Raw genomic sequence first — 18,666 nt, forward strand, 5'->3', positions numbered from 1 at the left:
GATCAAAAGTGATAAGATTTATTTCAAATCAATGTTGTTCTTTCAAACTTTCCATTCATGAAAGAATTTTACTAAACTGTTATTTTACATTCTAATAATATTCCACAATTTTACTGTTTAGATTGTATTTTTGATCAAATTAATGCAGCTCTGGTGAGCATAAGAGAATGTTTTAAGAACACGTAAAAATCATACCGACTCCTAAACTTTTGAATGGTATAGTTTTACACAATATAATACACACAAAGACTAATGAACAAAGGACTAATTTATTTATTTGTAGAGTAAAGTTTATTCAAGTGAGTTCCAACCATAGGACTAGAGCAAATTGGGATATTTAAGTTTTTCAGAGCAAGCTGGCCCTGTTTCATTCATTATTGCTTTCCTTTTTAGTCATGAACAATAAATGTATTTTTACATAGTGCATCAAGATGACAAGAAGCATGCCCATATCAAAAGTTGAATGTGAAAATGTAAACAATGTCTTTCAAAAAGATATAAACACTAATTAACTTTAGAATAGCGCCTGACTTACCAACCCACCAAAGATTAGTAAAATGAATATCTGCAAATAAACCCTAAAAATGTTAACAGCATGAGTTAAGCAGCAAGAAATTGGTCATATTCAAAAAAGGCTTGACCAATGACTGGATCCAGACATATGTCAACATAAGCTACCTTTTGCTTTATTATTTTGGTCACTATGGCTTGAGCCGAGCAGCCTCTGTGAGGAGCAGGTATCAGATGCAGATGAAGCTGTAAAAACTGCATGTTACAATGAGTGCAACATGAAGGCTTTCAGGCGTAGATCCAGTTGTGACTGCTCTCTTCCCAGCAGAGTAACTCATGATTCGCGAACCACAGAGAGATCTCTCTCTGAGCACTAGCAACTGAATCACTGCCATGGATCACATTCCTGCACAAGAAAAACATTTTAACATCCACCCATCCAGTCGTCCATCCATCCATCCAGTCAAACATCCACATTCACACTAACCTGCTCGTTTCCACGGAAAAGTCTCCTCTGATAGTGCCTGGGAGAGAGTTTGCTGGGTTTGTCTCTCCAAGCATCTTTCTGGCGGTCTTAACCACATCGAGCCCTTGCCATGCCTAATAAAACATATATAAATACACACACGTAAAGTGTTGAAGTTAGACATTGTCATAGCAACAGCATAGTAGCATAAGTACAGATATCATATTGAATCTATATACAGGGACAATGTGTTTCTTACCATAGCAACAATGGGTCCTGAGCTCATGTATTTAACCAAGCCGTTGTAGAAAGGCTTCTCCCTCAGGTCCCGGTAGTGCTCTGCGAGCTGCTCCTCTGATGCCTACAAGGAGTTTATACTGTATTAATGCATATGATATATTTCTTATGATATACTATTTTCTTTTCAAAAGCTCAGTGAAAGATACTCCAGTGGTGGTATCACCTGCAGGAGCTTCATGCCGACCAGTTTGAAACCCTTTCGTTCAAAGCGTCGGATGATCTCACCCACCAGTCTGCGCTGAACACCATCTGGTTTCACTGCGATGAACGTGCGCTCGTTTGAGCCGGTCCATCCTGAAACACATATCTGAAATTAAACCCTTTTAAACCCCCTCGACTACTCAATGGCATCGCTTTTTTAAGTACTTTATTACAAAAAAATAAAACAGGTCTATCTTGGAGAAGTTAGTTTGAGTGGTATTCTAATTTATTACACATACTCCATTCTAATTGGTCAATTATGTGGACTATCACCACAAAAATGTCAACATCAGACACCCTTGTGGGGACATTTTATGGTCCTCATGACAACAGCTTATAAATCGTAATAAGATATTTTTTCTGAAAATGTAATAATGCAAAAGTTTTCTGTGGTGGATGGGTAGGTTTAAGGGTAGGGTTAATGTAAATGGATAGAATATATAGTTTGTACAGTATAAAAACCATTATGTCTATGGAAAGTCACAATAAAACGCGAAAACACAACACTGTGTGTGTGTGTGAATAATGACTAATAACTTGCACTCTATCTGTCCGCAGTCAATTTAATAAAACAAATTAATATTTTATTTCCATTTATTCGGTAAGTATCCTAGTAGTTATACATTTGACTGGCTGTACATTGTCCCTAATAAAAAATATATTGTACAGATACAATTGGTACTGCTTAACATACGCATAAAATCATACTCGATATACACAATTTAAAAAATAAATAAATAAAATAAATTAGAATATGCCCTATATCCTCCTATTAATACCGAAGCATAAACCTCTTAGCCCTCATCACCACCTGTGTAGGTCACAACAATAACTGGCGATGACTCAGAACGCAGTTCCATTTTAAATGTATTATTTTTATTTACTAGCAAATAAATATGATTATAATTCTATGAAAAGCGTATAGAAGTTAACAATTAGTCGATATTGTTTTAGCGCAATCGATTAACGTTGCAGTTCAAGGTCCCTGCAGAACAAAATATCACCTATTCAACAATATCACATATTATTCTGCACACCTGATTCAATAATCCTCGGTTGTTTTGCCGGTAAATCCTCGACCGCGAGCTCTTTTGTGTCGGACCTTTTAGAACCCATTATTATAAGGTGTGCGGCGCACTACTGCTGCACACCAAAGGACCAATCACGGGCCAGCAAACACTGAAGAACCAATCGCAGGAACAATAGGATCAAGTCAAGTACAACTAGAGAAAGCATGCTATTTCCCGGTTTTTTTATTACTCAGATTATTCATATTTATGTTAATGACCATTGACTAATATCACATGCTAATTCGTTAACAGAGTAGAATAGGACAGGACCCAAAACACATTTTAGGTGGTAACCTGCTATTTATGTAGACGAATGACGTCTTTGGGCCGCGTGTTACAGCGTAATGCTTGCGTTACTGCATGCTGCTTTTACTTCGCATCACTTCACGCATCACGCCTAACAACCTCTCCTAAAACATAGCACTATGGGCGTAACGTCACATATGTAGTGCTGTAACGTTAACGTGTGCATCTGATAGCCTAGCAAACAATAACTCGAGATGAATTAAAATAAGCCGGCGACATGAGGACTGCTAGAGTTGTTCCATCACTTAAAAATGTGTTTAGCTAATAAAATGACTGAGCCTTCCATAAGGCACTACTTACCCGTCTTGAATACGTTCGCAAATATTGTTAAGCAAAGTATGATCATCTTCGCAGAGCAGGAAACCGGGCTGCCTCTAGAGTTTTCCATAGACTGAAAAGAAAGGAGTTTTCGGAAGAGAGGGAGGAGGAGACGCGCGGCGCGCGCGCGCTGAGGAGTGCTAGGTGACATGCGCATGCTTGCCTGGTTTTTCATGCCCGCGCTACCATGCTATCATAAAAATACACTTGTAGATTTAAAATTCTAAAAAAGGCACATTTACTGTCCATCAACAAATAATTTATGGAATATTCTTTGATTTTAGAGTTGCCTATATCTTTTCAAAATGTATACTATTGCCCTTAATTTCATGTTATCCTCTCCATTTCTTTCACTTTAGAAACTAAATCTAACCAATGATTTAAAACTGGAGATTCTTGCTTCTTTCTCCAAAAAATGTTTTTTGCTTTAAAGCAGGGTTTCTCAAACTCGGTCCAGGAGGGCCACTGTCCTGCAGAGTTTAGCTCCAACCTTGATCAAATACCTACCTGTGAGTTTCTAGTGATCATAAAGACCTTGGCTTGATTAGCTTGCTCAGGTCTGTTTGACCTGTTTGACAGGTGTGTTTGATCAGGGTTGGAGCTAAACTCTGCAGGACATTGGCCCTCCATTACCGAGTTTGAGAAACCCTGCTTTAAAGGGTTAGTTCACCCCAAAATGAAAAATCTGTCACCGGAGTACAGAATTACTCACCCTCATGTTGTTCCATGTTAAATGTTGATTAACGTTAAATCTGAGAGTTGCTTCAAGTTCAACGGGATCGAAACTTTCCGGCCTAGAAAAGTTAGAAGATACCGTTAAAATAGTCCAAGTGACTACCATAGACTACACTGGTTCTATCTTTAGTTTATCTAGGTTTACTAAGCGACGAGAATACTTTACAAAAGTATTCTGTGTGCAAAAGACAAACAAAAATAACGACTTTATTCAACTATTCATTTCCTTCTCTGTGGACCTCGACACCGCAACGGTTCTGGGTTGTACGTCACACGTAGGCTCACCATTGGTCGACGCTGGTCATGTGTGTGATACGTGTGACGTATAACATACGCAAATCTCGAGGCCCACAGAGAGAAGGAAATGGGAAATTAATCTGTTTTTTTTTTATCCCGAATCATATCTTTACCAAAATTGGTGGCCTCCCCTTTATACTGAAATGTAACTACTTTCCGAACAGCTCCAGTTGCACTTTCTTAATTTCATCAGCAGGCCCTTCTTGCTTGAAAGTTATGCTAAACCCACAATTTTTCACATCACAAAACATTTCTATGGAACAACTCTAATATAAGGATTAGGAATAAATCTATTTTTTTTCTCTCCATGGTTTAACAGGAATATAATTGGTATTCTCTCAATTTTTGATAAATCTGGTAATGTCTTGTCTTATGAAGAATTTATGTCTGTTCATAATTTTCCCTTACCATTTCAAGAATATAATGCAGTGCTTAAAGCAATTTCCTTCTGGTCTAAGTAAGTCATCTTGTTAAATGTCATCTAACCTTTAGTAAGAGTGTCACCACCAAAGAACCTGATTTGATCTTAGATGGTATAAATCTACTAAGAAAGAAATGTAATAATAAACATATTCAATATATTTTTCAGAGAAAAAAATATACTGTTGCTAAAGGCAATTTTTATCGGGCCTCTTTTATTGAATGTATAGACTGGAAGGAAGCCTGGTTGTTACCTCATAAGTATTGTATTTCAAATAAGATTAAGGAAGTTAATTTCAAGATCTTGCATAAAATATACCCAGTGAATGACACTGTTGCTAAATATATGGATGTTGACAGTTCTTGCTCATTTTGTGGGAATGAGGATGAAACGCTGATCCATTTATTTTTACAATGTGAAAAAACCCAAAACTTCTGGAATAGGTTATATCTTCACATTGGCAAGCACCTTGATTCTTCCAAATCCTTTCAATTAAAGGATATAATTAGTTTCTATAAAGAAGATAAAGCTAGTACTTCAATTAGTTACATTGTTAATTTTTGTACATTGTTTGGGAAAAATTTTATTCACAAGCAAAAATTCTCTAAACCGCAGCCTACATTTCCACATTTCTTAATCGAAATTGATACATTTCTGAAGTCTCTAAGATTGATTAAAAACAAGAAAAGTGACAGATTCTTGAAATATTATGATGCTATTTTCAATACCACTGATGCAAAAGGTTTCCTCTGTGTATATCTTTTATTTTATTTATTTTTATTATTATTATTTATTATTATTTCATTTTTTTCTTTATATATGTGAAGCTTTATATATACTTGATATAACATGTTGGAGTTTTATGTGTTCTGTCTTTATAGGTGCATGTTATTTGATATATATTCATTAAAAAATAAATAAATAAAAAACATCACCAAAAAAAAAAAAAAAACGAAATGGGAAATGAAGAGCATTCCCAAATTATATTTTCAGTTCAGTTGGAGATTTGGCTTTTTTTTTGTTGTGCTGGTAGTACTATGACATCTCTAAAATACCTTTAACTCTTTCTAGTTTTTTTTAAACAGGCTTTAATATGCTGGTCACTAATATAATATATAATTTTTTCCCCCACATGTTAAAATAGCCTGGTTCAACCAGACTCTAGTTCATTTCATTTCCACATAGAAAGCAGTACTGAAATTGTAAAATGTAATTGAGCGGAAGTGCGTAGGAGGGCGCAGCCAGGCTAATGTTAAAAGGTATACCTTTAAACTTCTGTATAAGCCAAAAAATTATGATTTTGGTGACTCAGAAATTAGACCCCTTTCATTTTAATTTAGTTAACTTGCTACTTTTTCTTGACAACTTTTATATTCACAAGTGTACATTTTCAAAGAAAAGTCCTTTTTTAATTTTTAAGAAAGATTTTGATATGCATCTAAATTCTTTGAAAAACGGTAAAAACTCCACTGCATAAGAAATGGTGTCAAAAATTTAAGCTAGTTTAATGTTATTTATGTTTCCCTGAATTACTTCTGTTCAATTTTATTATTATTATTTTAAGTAGTGCTATAGTTGACCCTATAAAATATATGAGTGTAATGAGCTAGAAGTTCACCGCAAATCCAACACACTAAAGATAAATTATAGAATACAAATTAAGACATTTCTGGTGTTATAAAACATTGCATATTAATTTCCTAAGAAAAATGAATATTTTAGTCAAAATTATTGCGCTCCTATTTGGTGTGCAGAAGCGTTCATTCAATGTGAAGTTTAGCAGCAAAATGGAGATATCTGCACAACTTTATAACTTTTAATTACAAAGGAGAATACACCTGTTAAATGTAAGTTTTTGCTTAATTATTCTGCTGTGAAATTCATTCGATTTTAATGACTGCAATTGTGTACGAATTCATTTTGTAAAACAATGCAGAAATCTTTTTTTAATGAAAAATATTATTTTTGATATATACAGTCAGGTCCATAAATATTGGGACATTGACACAATTCTAATCTTTTTGGCTCTATACACCACCACAATGGATTTGAAAAGAAACGAACAAGATGTGCTTTAACTGCAGACTTTCAGCTTTAATTAGAGGGTATTTACATCCAAATCAGGTGAACGGTGTAGGAATTACAACACTTTGTAAATGTGCCTGCCACTTTTTAAGGGACCAAAAGTAATGGGACAATTGGCTTCTCAGCTGTTCCATGGCCAGATGTGTGCTATTCCCTCATTATCCCATATACAAGGAGCAGATACAAGGTCCAGAGTTCATTTCAAGTGTGCTATTTGCATTTGGAATCTGTTGCTGTCAACTCTCAATATGAGATCGAAAGAGCTGTCACTATCAGTGAAGCAAGCCATCATCAGGCTGAAAAAACAAAACAAATCCATCAGAGAGATAGCAAAAATATTAGGTGTGGCCAAATCAACTGTTTGGAACATTCTTAAAAAGAAAGAACGCACCGGTGAGCTCAGCAACACCAAAAGACCCGGAAGACCACGGAAAACAACTGTGCTGGATGACCGAAGAATTCTCTCCCTGGTGAAAAAAACACCCTTCACAACAGTTAACCAGATCAAGAACACTCTCCAGGAGGTAGGTGTTTGTGTGTCAAAGTCAACAATCAAGAGAAGACTTCACCAGAGTAACTACAGAGGGTTCACCACAAGATGTAAACCATTGGTGAGCCTCAAAAACAGGAAGGCCAGATTACAGTTTGCCAAACAACATCTAAAAAAGCCGCCACAGTTCTGGAACAACATCCTATGGACAGATGAGACAAAGATCAACTTGCACCAGAGTGATGGGAAGAGAAGAGGAAAGGAACTGCTCATGATCCAAAGCATACCACCTCATCAGTGAAGCATGGTCGTAGTGTCATGGCTTGGGCATGTATGGCTGCCAATGGAACTGGTTCGCTTGTATTTATTGATGATGTGACTGCTGACAAAAGCAGCAGGATGAATTCTGAAGTGTTTGGGGCAATATTATCTGCTCATATTCAGCCCAATGCTTCAGAACTCATTGGACGGCGCTTCACAGTGCAGATGGACAATGACCCGAAGCATACTGCGAAAGAGTTTTTTAAGCGAAAGAAGTGGAATGTTATGCAATGGCCAAGTCAATCACCTGGCCTGAATCCGACTGAGCATGCATTTCACTTGCTGAAGACAAAACTGAAGGGAAAATGCCCCAAGAACAAGCAGGAACTGAAGACAGTTGCAATAGAGGCCTGGCAGAGCATCTCCAGGGATGAAACCCAGCATCTGGTGATGTCTATGCGTTCCAGACTTCAGGCTGTAATTGACTGAAAAGGATTCGCAACCAAGTATTAAAAAGTGAAAGTTTAATTTATGATTGTTAATCTGTCCCATTACTTTTGGTCCCTTAAAAAGTGGCAGGCACATTTACAAAGTGTTGTAATTCCTACACCGTTCACCTGATTTGGATTTAAATACCCTCAAATTAAAGCTGAAAGTCTGCAGTTAAAGCACATCTTGTTCGTTTCTTTTCAAATCCATTGTGGTGGTGTATAGAGCCAAAAAGATTAGAATTGTGTCAATGTCCCAATATTTATGGACCTGACTGTATATTTTTTTGATGATATGAATTTCACACAGAGGTTTACATGAATTTGATTGAAAAATCAACATTTAAAGAAGTCTTGAAGATGCTTCATGATGCATGATACTACAAAATGAGACCAAATTAAGTTTAGTCATTTTTATTCTACATCTGTTATAATGCACCCAAATTAATCATATTTAGCTCACATATTGTAAAGAATATTACGCATATATTAACACAGACAATAAAAACAAAGTCTTTTCACAGAGGATTATACTTTTGGGTTTGGTCACCTGTCCAAATGTACTGAAGAAATCTCCTTTTTTCCCTCTCAGTAATTAGCCGCATAATCCAAGGAAGATGGATTAAAAAAAAGCGTGGCTATATTTTGTTCTCATATAGCATAGCATTAAACACAAAGCAGCCTTTACCTCATGCAGTGCCTATAAAATTAGGAACAAGACCACTGCAACAGAACTCAGATCTCCACAGCATGACCTGAGTTTCAGACAGGTGTACCCTCCCGTTTCTTCTCATCCTGACTCTTGAAGTAGTCATAACTGAGCATGATATCCCGTTTCAGTGGCAGTGAGGGCTCTGGGATAGTGCTGGCATCCACACCCAGCTCTTTGGCTTGCTGGGCCAGGATCATGGCACGCAGCAGAGGCGGGTATTTCACATAACGGACAGGGGCCTCAGGAACGGGTTCACAGCTCTTGAAAACCTCTTCTTCATGTTTGGGAACCAGTCGCCAGTCATGATACATTACCTTTTCCAATTCACGCTCTGTGGGCTCCTCTTTACCTGAAACACATCCAAACAAGGATATTTGCAAGGCTATGAATAATGAATAAAGCAAGGCTGCTGTATTTATTTGCTACATTTGTTAATTGTTTGCTTTCAACATTTATTTACATTCATTCTAATGAACTCTAATGGTGTCACTTATTGTCTACCGCTCAAAAGTTTGCAGTCAGTATGATTTTTCGGAAGGTTTTTGAAAGAAGTCTCTTCTGCTCACCAAGGCTATATTTATATAGTACAAAATGGTATGATGTCATCTATTTTCATACATTTTAAAATGTAATTCCCTCCTGTGATACAAAGCTGAATTGTCTGCATCATTACTTCAGTCTTCAGTGTCACATGATCCTTCAGAAATCATTCTGATATGATTTGATGCTCAAGAAACATATATTATTATTATTAATAATGTTGAAAACTTGTGCTGCTTAATATTTTTGTGGAAATTGTGATACATCTTCCTCGACTTAATTGGCTCCAAATACACCACTGTAAAATATTAGGTGCTGATCATTGACTGAGCTAAATTTCAACTTATATACATTTTCCTTTATATCACAGTTACTCCACAAGAGACCAATATAAAAACAACTAGTTATTAGTCTTACATTTACATTAAGCACACATTTATTCAAAGTGACTTTCAAAACAATTGATTATAAAAATATTAGCAATACCACAAATTAGTACATAGCTAGAGTATAAGTCATATGACAGAACAAAAGTATAAGGTTTTTTAAGGAACTTTTATTTAAAAGAACTGCCTTTATTTATGGTTGTTCAGAGAAAAGGTTTTTTCTTACCTCTAAATGTTAAAATGCCCCATGCTTTCCCATGATCCATGTTCTAAATGAGAAAACATCAGAAACTGAATTCACACAAGCACTGACCTCATACATAAACATTTGTACAATTAAAATAATCACAGAACGTACCTCTGCTGTATAATCCACCTTGACTTTTGTTATTTTCCAGTAGCAAGGCTCTGTATGCTCGTCCAGCCATGATTTGCGTGTGAAGAGCCGACCCACACCAAACATGCGCATGCCAGCTAGTAACGTAAAGAGCCGGGTTTCTCTCTGCACATCTTTCCAAGCCAACACTGGCAGCTTCTTGCCAGTGAAGGGCCGTGTCATGGTGTCGTAGTCTAAGGCATAACGCTGAGAGTCCCGGGGCCGATTCTTCAGCTCTCGGTAGGCTCGGATCTTCCGTGCCATCTCGGCTATAAGCCTCAGACGCTTTTTCTTCACCATGTTGCCTGGCAATAAAAAAAGATAACAAAAAATAAGCAATAAAATATGGACATAAATATTACATCAGGTTTCACACAAACTTATGAAGTTCATGCAGCTTGAATGCTGCAGTCATTCATGCAAATATCAGGGTATATCAAATACTGAGATATCCTGAAATTCATGGAATGTTCATTTATTCGCTCAAATAGATATGCTGATAATATAACCTGAAATCAAACATGATAAAAATGTATAATACAAAATAGAAGAATTTAAACCATTAATTTAGACTTTTAGACTTTACTGTATATTGAAACCAAGGAACTCACAAAGAAAAGTATTAAATATTGCTATTATTATGTATGAAAGTTATATTATATTAAGTATTATAAGCAGAAGCGCAAGAGTCAATAAGGACTCATAAGACTTTATTTGAAATGACCAATAACAATTAATTTATCTTCAAATTAATACAAAGGTTTGAAGGCATATTTAAAAGGCCACTTAAATATTTCTATCTAGCTGCTACTGAAAATCCATGAGACAGGAAACAGTTATCAATTTTGCCAATTTTTACTCGTTATTTAAGACGTATGCTAATGTAAAACGAAAAAGATATCATACAGAAATATCGGAACAGCAACTACTTTCAAAGGACAAGCTAAATAACCAGCTAAATAGTCTTGGGAACACATGCTGCACGTGTTACAACACATCATAAGACACTAGACAAAGGGGTGAACACTACAGCCAAAGCCATAAGAAGAATAGTGACTGTAATAAATACAAATACGCGCACATTTTAATTAATTTTTCAGTCAATGTGAGTTATCTTACCTATCTGTTTGATTTGACCTCCACACAATTACGTCACGGTTACTGCTGTGCGTCAATGAAATCGGTCCGTGCGAAATGAGCATGCGTATTCCTGTTCCGCTTAGGACGGGCAACCATAGGGCAACACTTGCATTATATTGAGAGGATATATCTTAAATGTTTCTCAATTTAAGAGAAACATTTGAAAAATTGACCATAAGTCGGTTCAGTAGCATAAACAGGCCTACATAAATTATCTGTTTTGCAGTGTTTTCAATGCAACATTTTGTCAGAAGAATACTGTACAAAATTAATTAGAAATGCATCGTCCAAAAGTACGAGTTGTTTAATTTTGATTGATTTTTAGAAACCTTTATTAAGATCTCAAAAAGAACAAACAAACAAAATCATATTCAGCCCCTATTTTTAATGCATATATCATTTTCCTTATTTTTTTTCCTTGACTCATATAAAAGGCCATGCTTAATGTATGTTGCAGAAGAAGCGAGAGAGAAAAGAGAGAAAGAGGAAGAGAGAAGTGGATAAAGAGAGAATGAGAGAGAAAAAGAGAGCGCTTATGACATACAATACGTGCAGAACACAATACAGGGACCTGTATATATTTCTATACATACATTAAGAGCAAAAAGTGCTTTATGCATTAAGAAAACATGATTAGCTTTTTTTAAACAATGGATTATAAAACCTGCGATATAAACACCATTTGAATTCAATATGAACCTCATGTAGAGATGTTGCACAGATTGAAAACTGAATCAACCTCCACGTCAGTTAGCATCAGTCAGTTTGACAACTGCATCAAGATATTTTCAGGAAAACTGAGTTTCTCTGGAAATACTGTTCAGATACACATACACACACTTTGAGTAATAATAAGTAGGGCCCAAAGTAATTCCTAAAGACAAAAACTGTCAAAATACACAGGCCTTTTCCTCACCAATTCAATGTAATGGTCTTTAAAACACATTTATGCAGACAATATTCATAATGACGTCACTGTTTTTACTTACTGTCTGTTGGTAAGTCCAAGTTTTATCAAATAAGAATAGAGTAAAAACATACAACGGTTGTTTAAACATAAAGAGAAAAAAGACCTTGGCACTCTGAAGTGCTGAGATGTTTGACTGGCCTGTAATGGAGCATGACAGATTTGAATATGCATTACTTCAGAGGAGATCAGGTCACGTTTTCAACCCCCAAGGGACGCCAGTAATGAAGAAATTTACAGTTCACTCAATGCGTCATGTATTGTTTGTGTTACTTGTGCATGCAAACAGTTTGATTGTTTGCCAGTGTTTCATATGGTTGTATGTTATTATTTCCAACATCAGAACAGATTTATGAGGTTCATATCTTGCTATTTGTCTGAAGAGCTAATGGACTTCATTCCACTGGGAGTTCACAACAGAATAAAAACTGACTATGAATACTGTAAAATATATATCCAAATGTCACCTGATGGGGCAAACTACCTTTAGAGCCTTGAATGATAGTTGGATATTTAGCGACAAACTAGTAAAACAGGCTTGACTGACCTTGAATTCTTTTCAAAGTTATTCAGCAAGCTCTGTTATCCACCATTGTGATTGACAGCACAAGTCCAGTGTTAACATATGTCGATTCTTCTTTATCTGTAGAGACATTTTCTAATTTGTGCATAATGACAAGCTGAGTGGATGTGCACACAGCACACGCGGTCTCAAGTCCAGCGGCAACGTTTCCGCTGGCAGGCCTCCGGGTCCGAGGAGCAGCCCTCAGAGTCACTGCCCGAGGAGGGTCCTGGCGGGGTGTGTGTGTTCGAGTGGGTGTGCGTATGATCCAGGCTCAGCACCCATCCCAGTTTGGAGTGAAGAAGATGTCTGAGGCCGGGCGGCAGGGGCAGGACTCGAAGGGCATCGACTCCAGACGGGAGAAGCTTGCGGAGTCGTGAGCAACAAAGGTACTGTAGAGATGTGGCAGCGGAGACGGAGCGAATCACCTTCATGCTGCTTTTGGCCGCGGTGGAACACGCCATCGGAAAAACATGTTTATTCTTCATCTCTGTAGCTGCTACACCTGACACACACACACAACGTTCAAGTTAAATGGAATTAAATGTGTGATTTAACAGAGATAAAGCTGCTCTCCAGGTGTGTGATTGTTCAATAGAGTCTGATCTGCAAAACCCAGGGATGTGCAATTACAGATTTTCACACAAGACAACTTGTTATTATAGTTACTAAATACTAAAAATAATACTATACTAACTACTATAAATAAATAATTAATTAATATTTAACCTCATTTAAAGTTATGTTGCAAAAAAGGAGAGAAAACTTAATTCACATACACACACACACACACACATATATATATATATATATATATATATATAAACTACCCAATAATAAGACAAATACAAAAATAATATTATAAAAAAAATGTGTGCCTGGGTGCTAAAGCAACTTTTACATTTTATGTTGACAGTCTTAAAAATATTTATTTTTCAAGAACTTCACTTCATATAGTATCTCTCCTAGAGAGAAAGTGACACTTAAAATGTGTATAATATTTCAAAAACAAGATAAGATCGCAGCTGAAAGCTGTTGTGATGTGAAGATTAGCTCTTACCGATGCACTTGCGGTTTTTGAAGAAGGTGAGGGTGCCGTGCCAAGTGTCCAAGTGAACACCAATAATAGATCCCTGTCCGAATCGTGACGAAAAGCTCACTTTATCACTGTTGTGATGTAACAGACCTGACAAAAACACATACATACATTACAGAACAATCCTTAAGCACTATGCTTTCATGTTTTGAGCACAAGTATGTGTTTGTGAACTGAACTCGTTTTACCTGTATATGACAGGCCCCAGCTGTCTTCATCTTTTCCCAGCAGGCTGCAGAATGTGTGTCTGTATTTGTCTAGATTCACATCTGACGTGCCAATACCAACCATCTACATAAACACACACAGAGAATTCAACCATCAAGAATAAACATTCCCATATACACTACCGTTTGTAAAAAAAAAAAAAAGGTTTGGGGTTGGTACGAAGTCTCTAGTGCTCACCAGGCGGCATTTATTTGATCAAAAATACAGTAAAACAGTAACATTGTGGATTTTTTTTTTAACCATTTAAAATACTGTTTTCTATTTAGATATTTTTAAAATATTATTTATTTATGTGATGTCAATGCTGTCCCAAAGACCTTTCAGCATTACTCCAGTGTCACAATATCCTTCAGAAATCATTCTAATATGATGATTTGCTGCTCAAGAAACTGAAGTTAAATAAAACAAAATGTTGAAAACAGTTATGTTTTTGTGAAAACCGTGATACATATTTTCAGGATTCTTTGATGAATGAAAAGTAAAAAAAGAAAGAAAAGGTAACACTATAAATGTGTTTACTGTCATTTTTGATCAATGTATTGATCTTTTCTCAAGTAGTAATTTATACCCCCCAAAAAAACCTTTGACCTCAAACTTGACCTGAAGTGTACACATTTTCAAAAAGAAAAAGTAAAGCAATGTGGCTCACATCTTGGAGAACTCAATTGATTCAGCAAGTTTCAGCCTCATTAGCTGTATGCTGACAGTTATGCTTCGGTCTGCTGAATCAGCCATGTTGCTAAATGTCTAAGTTTAGAATCAGCCCATTTCAGATAAGATGCCCAAAATAAGCAAATAATGCATCCTATTCCTAACCATACAGAATATTACTACCACACAAATCACGCATAAAGACACACTCTTGTCTCTCACCATGTCTGTGCCATAGACAGGGGAAGTCATTTTAATCTCCCAGAAGTGTTGTCCCTCCGAAAGTTCTTTGGAGCCACGAATGGCAGCCGTTCCACAGCTATATTCTGAGTGGAAGCTCACTTTCCTGTTCTCACAGCTCAGCAGGGTTGCAGACGACCGGCTGCCCTCGTCCCACACCCAGTCAAAATCTGACAACCAAGTAAACAGCCAAAAAGAGAACAATTTCAGTCATAATAAGCCTGATCAAGGTAAAAAAAATAAAAAATAATGTTGCATTTGGCACCACCTTGGTCATCTTCTCCACAGTGGCAGTCTCGCAAGTGTGTGTAACCCCGGAGCCGTGGGTTACAGCTGAGCTCCATCTGTGAATCACAGCTGCAGTATGACTCTCCCGTTACAGGCACCGCACTCGGAACCGCTGGCACAATGGCTGGATACTCGGCTTCGGAATCAGAGTCACTGTACTGAAGGACAAACATAGTTTCGGTCCGTTTTCTCAGCCATTTGTGCTTTTTTGAACTGAAATAGCTCTTGTGATGTTCAGCACTTCAGACAAAAGGCCATTTCGTACTAAAAAAATAATTGCTGCCTCATCTAAAGGCATATCCACATCATCCACACCAACCTGATGGCGATCATAACCCCACTCGTCACTCTCGGAGGCGAGCACCAGCGCTCTCGCATCTGCATCCCTTCGGATTCCACTCCACACGTACCTCCACGCCCTGCTGTTTCTGCTCCGCCTTGACATGCCAACCAGGAGCCACCGCAACTGTCCATCACAGACACAACAGTTGTTTGACATAAAGCACAAACAAAGAGAACACACAGCCCTGCTGGAGAAACACATTGTCAAGGCAAGTCAATTTTATTGGTATAGCACTTTTCACAATGCTCACTGAAAGTCATGATGTTTATAATATCTTGCCATCTTCATGCCTTATAGTCGCATATAAGCAGATTAAAGCTTGATGACAATTCACAGTATAATTTACAGTGCAAAAGGCACATTAGTATTTAAAAAAAGGTATTAAGACAGTTATTTAACTATTCTGCTGTAGTGTGTCAGTAGGATAAAATATCTTTTTTTTATTTCCAAACATTCCTTTTGCCATTAATTGTAATAATCCAGTGAGATTTTTGTATCTATAAGGAGTCTGCAAACAACTGGTATGATATACACAGAGATCTGATCTCACCATCTGGGATTACATGAAGAAACTAAAAAAACTGAGACAGACTAAATGCAGAAGAACTGTGGCAACGTCTCCAAGACGCTTGAAGAAACCTACCTGCAAAGCTACCTGAAAAACTATGAGTAAGCGTCACTAGGACAAGATTTAAACACAAAGGGTGGTCTCACCAAATATTGATTTGATTCAGTTCGTAGAAGTTAATTTATAAAAAATAATTATGACATTATTTTTGAAAGCATGATCAAAACACACACAAAACCTGTAGTAATAGTTTGCCTTTTTGTGCAGTTTTTTCCCCTACTTTGACAGATAATTACCCAAACGAAGTTTGGCGTTTAGTTCTTCCCTCATACTAAAAACAAAACAAAACAAAACAATATTATCATATCTTGATGCTTTATTTGAACTTGTATGTTCATTAATAGCAAACCCCGTCTGGACATTACTTTAAGGAATTGTGTGTTATATAGTATGCCAATATATTATTTTGATATAAGCCATAAACTTTTGTGTCCCTATCTCATATGTTTAAAATAATTTCTAAAAGGACAAATTATTTGTCGTATTATGCATTTTATTGTCACCAGTTGCGCGTGAGCTGCGATCGTAAAGCTTACACTGTAACCCCACATTGTAGTGTTTCGCGCGAGATGTAAACAGGCAACGCTCAGTTTAACTGTCTATTACGTGCATTCAGTAATTTTATTATGCATAAGCAGTCATTATGAACTAGCTGACATGTCGGTATACTGTATCTCCTAAAGACAGATTACCCCCTAAAATAAAATAAAAATAGCATGTTCTATTGTTAGGCCTCGCTGAAAGTGGTCAGCCACAGTCAGGCACCTCAAGTCTGTAGAGATGAAAGGCTTATTCGTTTATAGGACAACAGATCGCCTGTAGTCACGCTAATAATATGGAATCCTATTTGGATTTCAATATTATACGAGACCATATGATAATAATTGTAAGAAAATGCAACAGGCTTTGAAGTTTGCCATATGATCTTGGCGCTAACGGAGGCTCGCGGACTTAGCAGACGCTACATCCTGCTGCATTCACTAGGACAAACACAAGCAAACTTACCCGCCTTTTAGGGATACCACCGCGATCGTTGGGTCCCGTATACCTACAGATTTTAGTATGACACTGTAATGTATGTATCTGTGAAGGCAATCGGATTCTGTCCACCAGGCAGGCACCAGCTAACTGTCACACTTTTCTGTGACCTACTTTCACGACAGACGTAAACAATCATTTAGTAAGCCCCGCCTCTCCAGTTCAAAAACTCCATTGGCCGAAAATTCCAAGTGAGTGTGGTTTATTTTCTAGAGCAGTTCTAAACAGCTGTCACTTATATGTCAAACTCATCCCAAGACTGAAGGCTAGACCCCTTTATGACGTTCACTGCAAGCTTAATTCCAAGTAGTTTAGTTTTGGACCTTTTCAATAAAACAAAAAGCTCTTTTCTGCGTTCTTCATGTTCTATAGCAAATTTCAACCGATCAATTTAACCGACACATGCATTTTGTACATGTATTATATTCTACTACCACATGTATCAAAACAATCTGTTTTCTACAATTTGTAATGTTTGTTCATCTACAAGAGTAAGACCCGAATGTTGTTAATTTACCTTGATTAAGATTGTTATTTAGTTAACACACTGCTATTAAGCCTGATTAAGCCTAATTACGACATGCCATGAACGCACCTTTAGCCCAAAATCAAAAGAAAGAAATAAGAAACAATATTTTTGCATAAAAACAATGCAGCCTATAGTATTTTAGGACCATAGGCTTCTAGTCTTTTTTTATACTTCTGTATATCATAATTTATATATTTCGATTTAATGCATTTTTTGTGTGTATTTAAATAAAACAAATAATGGGTGTATATATATATATATAATATATATATATATATATGGAGAGAGAGAGAGAGAGAGAGAGAGAGAGAGAGAGAGAGAGAGAGAGAGAGAGAGAGAGAGAGAGAGAGAGAGAGAGAGAGAGAGAGAGAATTTTTTTTTTTTGCTTATTATTAAAATAATGTGACTGTGTACAAATTCCGTAAAGGTTCAAAATTTGACAATTTTATTCAAAAATTCTTGTTTCGTTTGTTTTTGAAACGAGGCCTGGATGCTTCTGACAGGTTTCATGACTCACTCATTATGAATAATGTGTTGCTGTTATATAATACAACTCAAACATCCTCGTTTGATAGAATCATGTATTGTCCTACTGCTGATGTGACACAATAAACAAACTGGTATTAATCACAATTCAGTTTCCTTGCAGTTACGACGTTTCTGGTAATAATTTGCACCTGTGGAATGAAGCAGCGCTGCTCTTTAGCGCCCCCTCTCCTGTGGAAGCGCGACTGCAGCAACGAAGAGCGTCATGAAGGGAAGTTTGGTTGAGGCTGCAATGCAGAGAATCAAACCAGATGGTAACCTGTGGATTAATCCCTCATATCATTACATCTGGCTCTTGACTTTCCATGATGGGAGAGCATCATGAATATTAAAAGTATAGTTGGAGTTTCTGAATATTAGGTGATACATAATTCTCAGATATGATTTGAGCTCTAGTAAAAAGTACTTGGGTTCATCATAGGTTGCAATTTGAGCCCATGAAGTTAAA

At 36.8% G+C, this 18,666-nt stretch overlaps 3 protein-coding genes across 6 annotated transcripts; all 3 read right to left on the bottom strand.

The window, feature by feature from the left end:
- Positions 1–250: 250 nt before the first annotated feature.
- Positions 251–4,191, bottom strand: nme3 (NME/NM23 nucleoside diphosphate kinase 3). Of its 2 annotated transcripts, XM_039687253.2 has the most exons (6): positions 3,884–4,191; positions 3,154–3,244; positions 1,440–1,570; positions 1,236–1,337; positions 998–1,110; positions 251–916 (listed from the first exon to the last, which is right to left on the bottom strand). In XM_039687253.2, the coding sequence occupies exons 1-6, from the start codon at positions 4,010–4,012 to the stop codon at positions 799–801; spliced, it is 684 nt and encodes a 227-aa protein (XP_039543187.2). In that variant the 5' UTR covers positions 4,013–4,191; the 3' UTR covers positions 251–798. The 2 variants fall into 2 exon arrangements, with proteins under 2 accessions (XP_039543187.2, XP_088984571.1); XM_089128445.1 differs by lacking the exons at positions 3,154–3,244; positions 3,884–4,191 and adding an exon at positions 2,515–3,114.
- Positions 4,192–8,346: 4,155 nt separating this feature from the next.
- Positions 8,347–11,200, bottom strand: mrps34 (mitochondrial ribosomal protein S34). Its single transcript, XM_039687807.2, has 4 exons — positions 11,082–11,200; positions 9,945–10,267; positions 9,813–9,855; positions 8,347–9,009 (listed from the first exon to the last, which is right to left on the bottom strand). The coding sequence occupies exons 2-4, from the start codon at positions 10,260–10,262 to the stop codon at positions 8,711–8,713; spliced, it is 660 nt and encodes a 219-aa protein (XP_039543741.1). The 5' UTR covers positions 10,263–10,267; positions 11,082–11,200; the 3' UTR covers positions 8,347–8,710.
- A 1,249-nt stretch (positions 11,201–12,449) lies between these two features.
- Positions 12,450–17,269, bottom strand: spsb3a (splA/ryanodine receptor domain and SOCS box containing 3a). 3 transcript variants are annotated; one of them, XM_039687231.2, is made up of 7 exons: positions 17,111–17,269; positions 15,454–15,600; positions 15,115–15,292; positions 14,829–15,016; positions 13,916–14,018; positions 13,692–13,817; positions 12,450–13,136 (listed from the first exon to the last, which is right to left on the bottom strand). In XM_039687231.2, the coding sequence occupies exons 2-7, from the start codon at positions 15,577–15,579 to the stop codon at positions 12,781–12,783; spliced, it is 1,077 nt and encodes a 358-aa protein (XP_039543165.1). In that variant the 5' UTR covers positions 15,580–15,600; positions 17,111–17,269; the 3' UTR covers positions 12,450–12,780. The 3 variants fall into 3 exon arrangements, with proteins under 3 accessions (XP_039543165.1, XP_088984572.1, XP_088984573.1); XM_089128446.1 differs by having other exon boundaries at positions 15,454–15,664; positions 17,111–17,251; XM_089128447.1 differs by having other exon boundaries at positions 15,454–15,661; positions 17,111–17,248.
- Positions 17,270–18,666: the final 1,397 nt, after the last annotated feature.

This window comes from Pimephales promelas, chromosome 3, assembly GCF_988280905.1.
Source record: "Pimephales promelas chromosome 3, fPimPro1.hap1.1, whole genome shotgun sequence".
In the NCBI taxonomy this organism is placed as follows: Eukaryota; Metazoa; Chordata; class Actinopteri; order Cypriniformes; family Leuciscidae; genus Pimephales; species Pimephales promelas.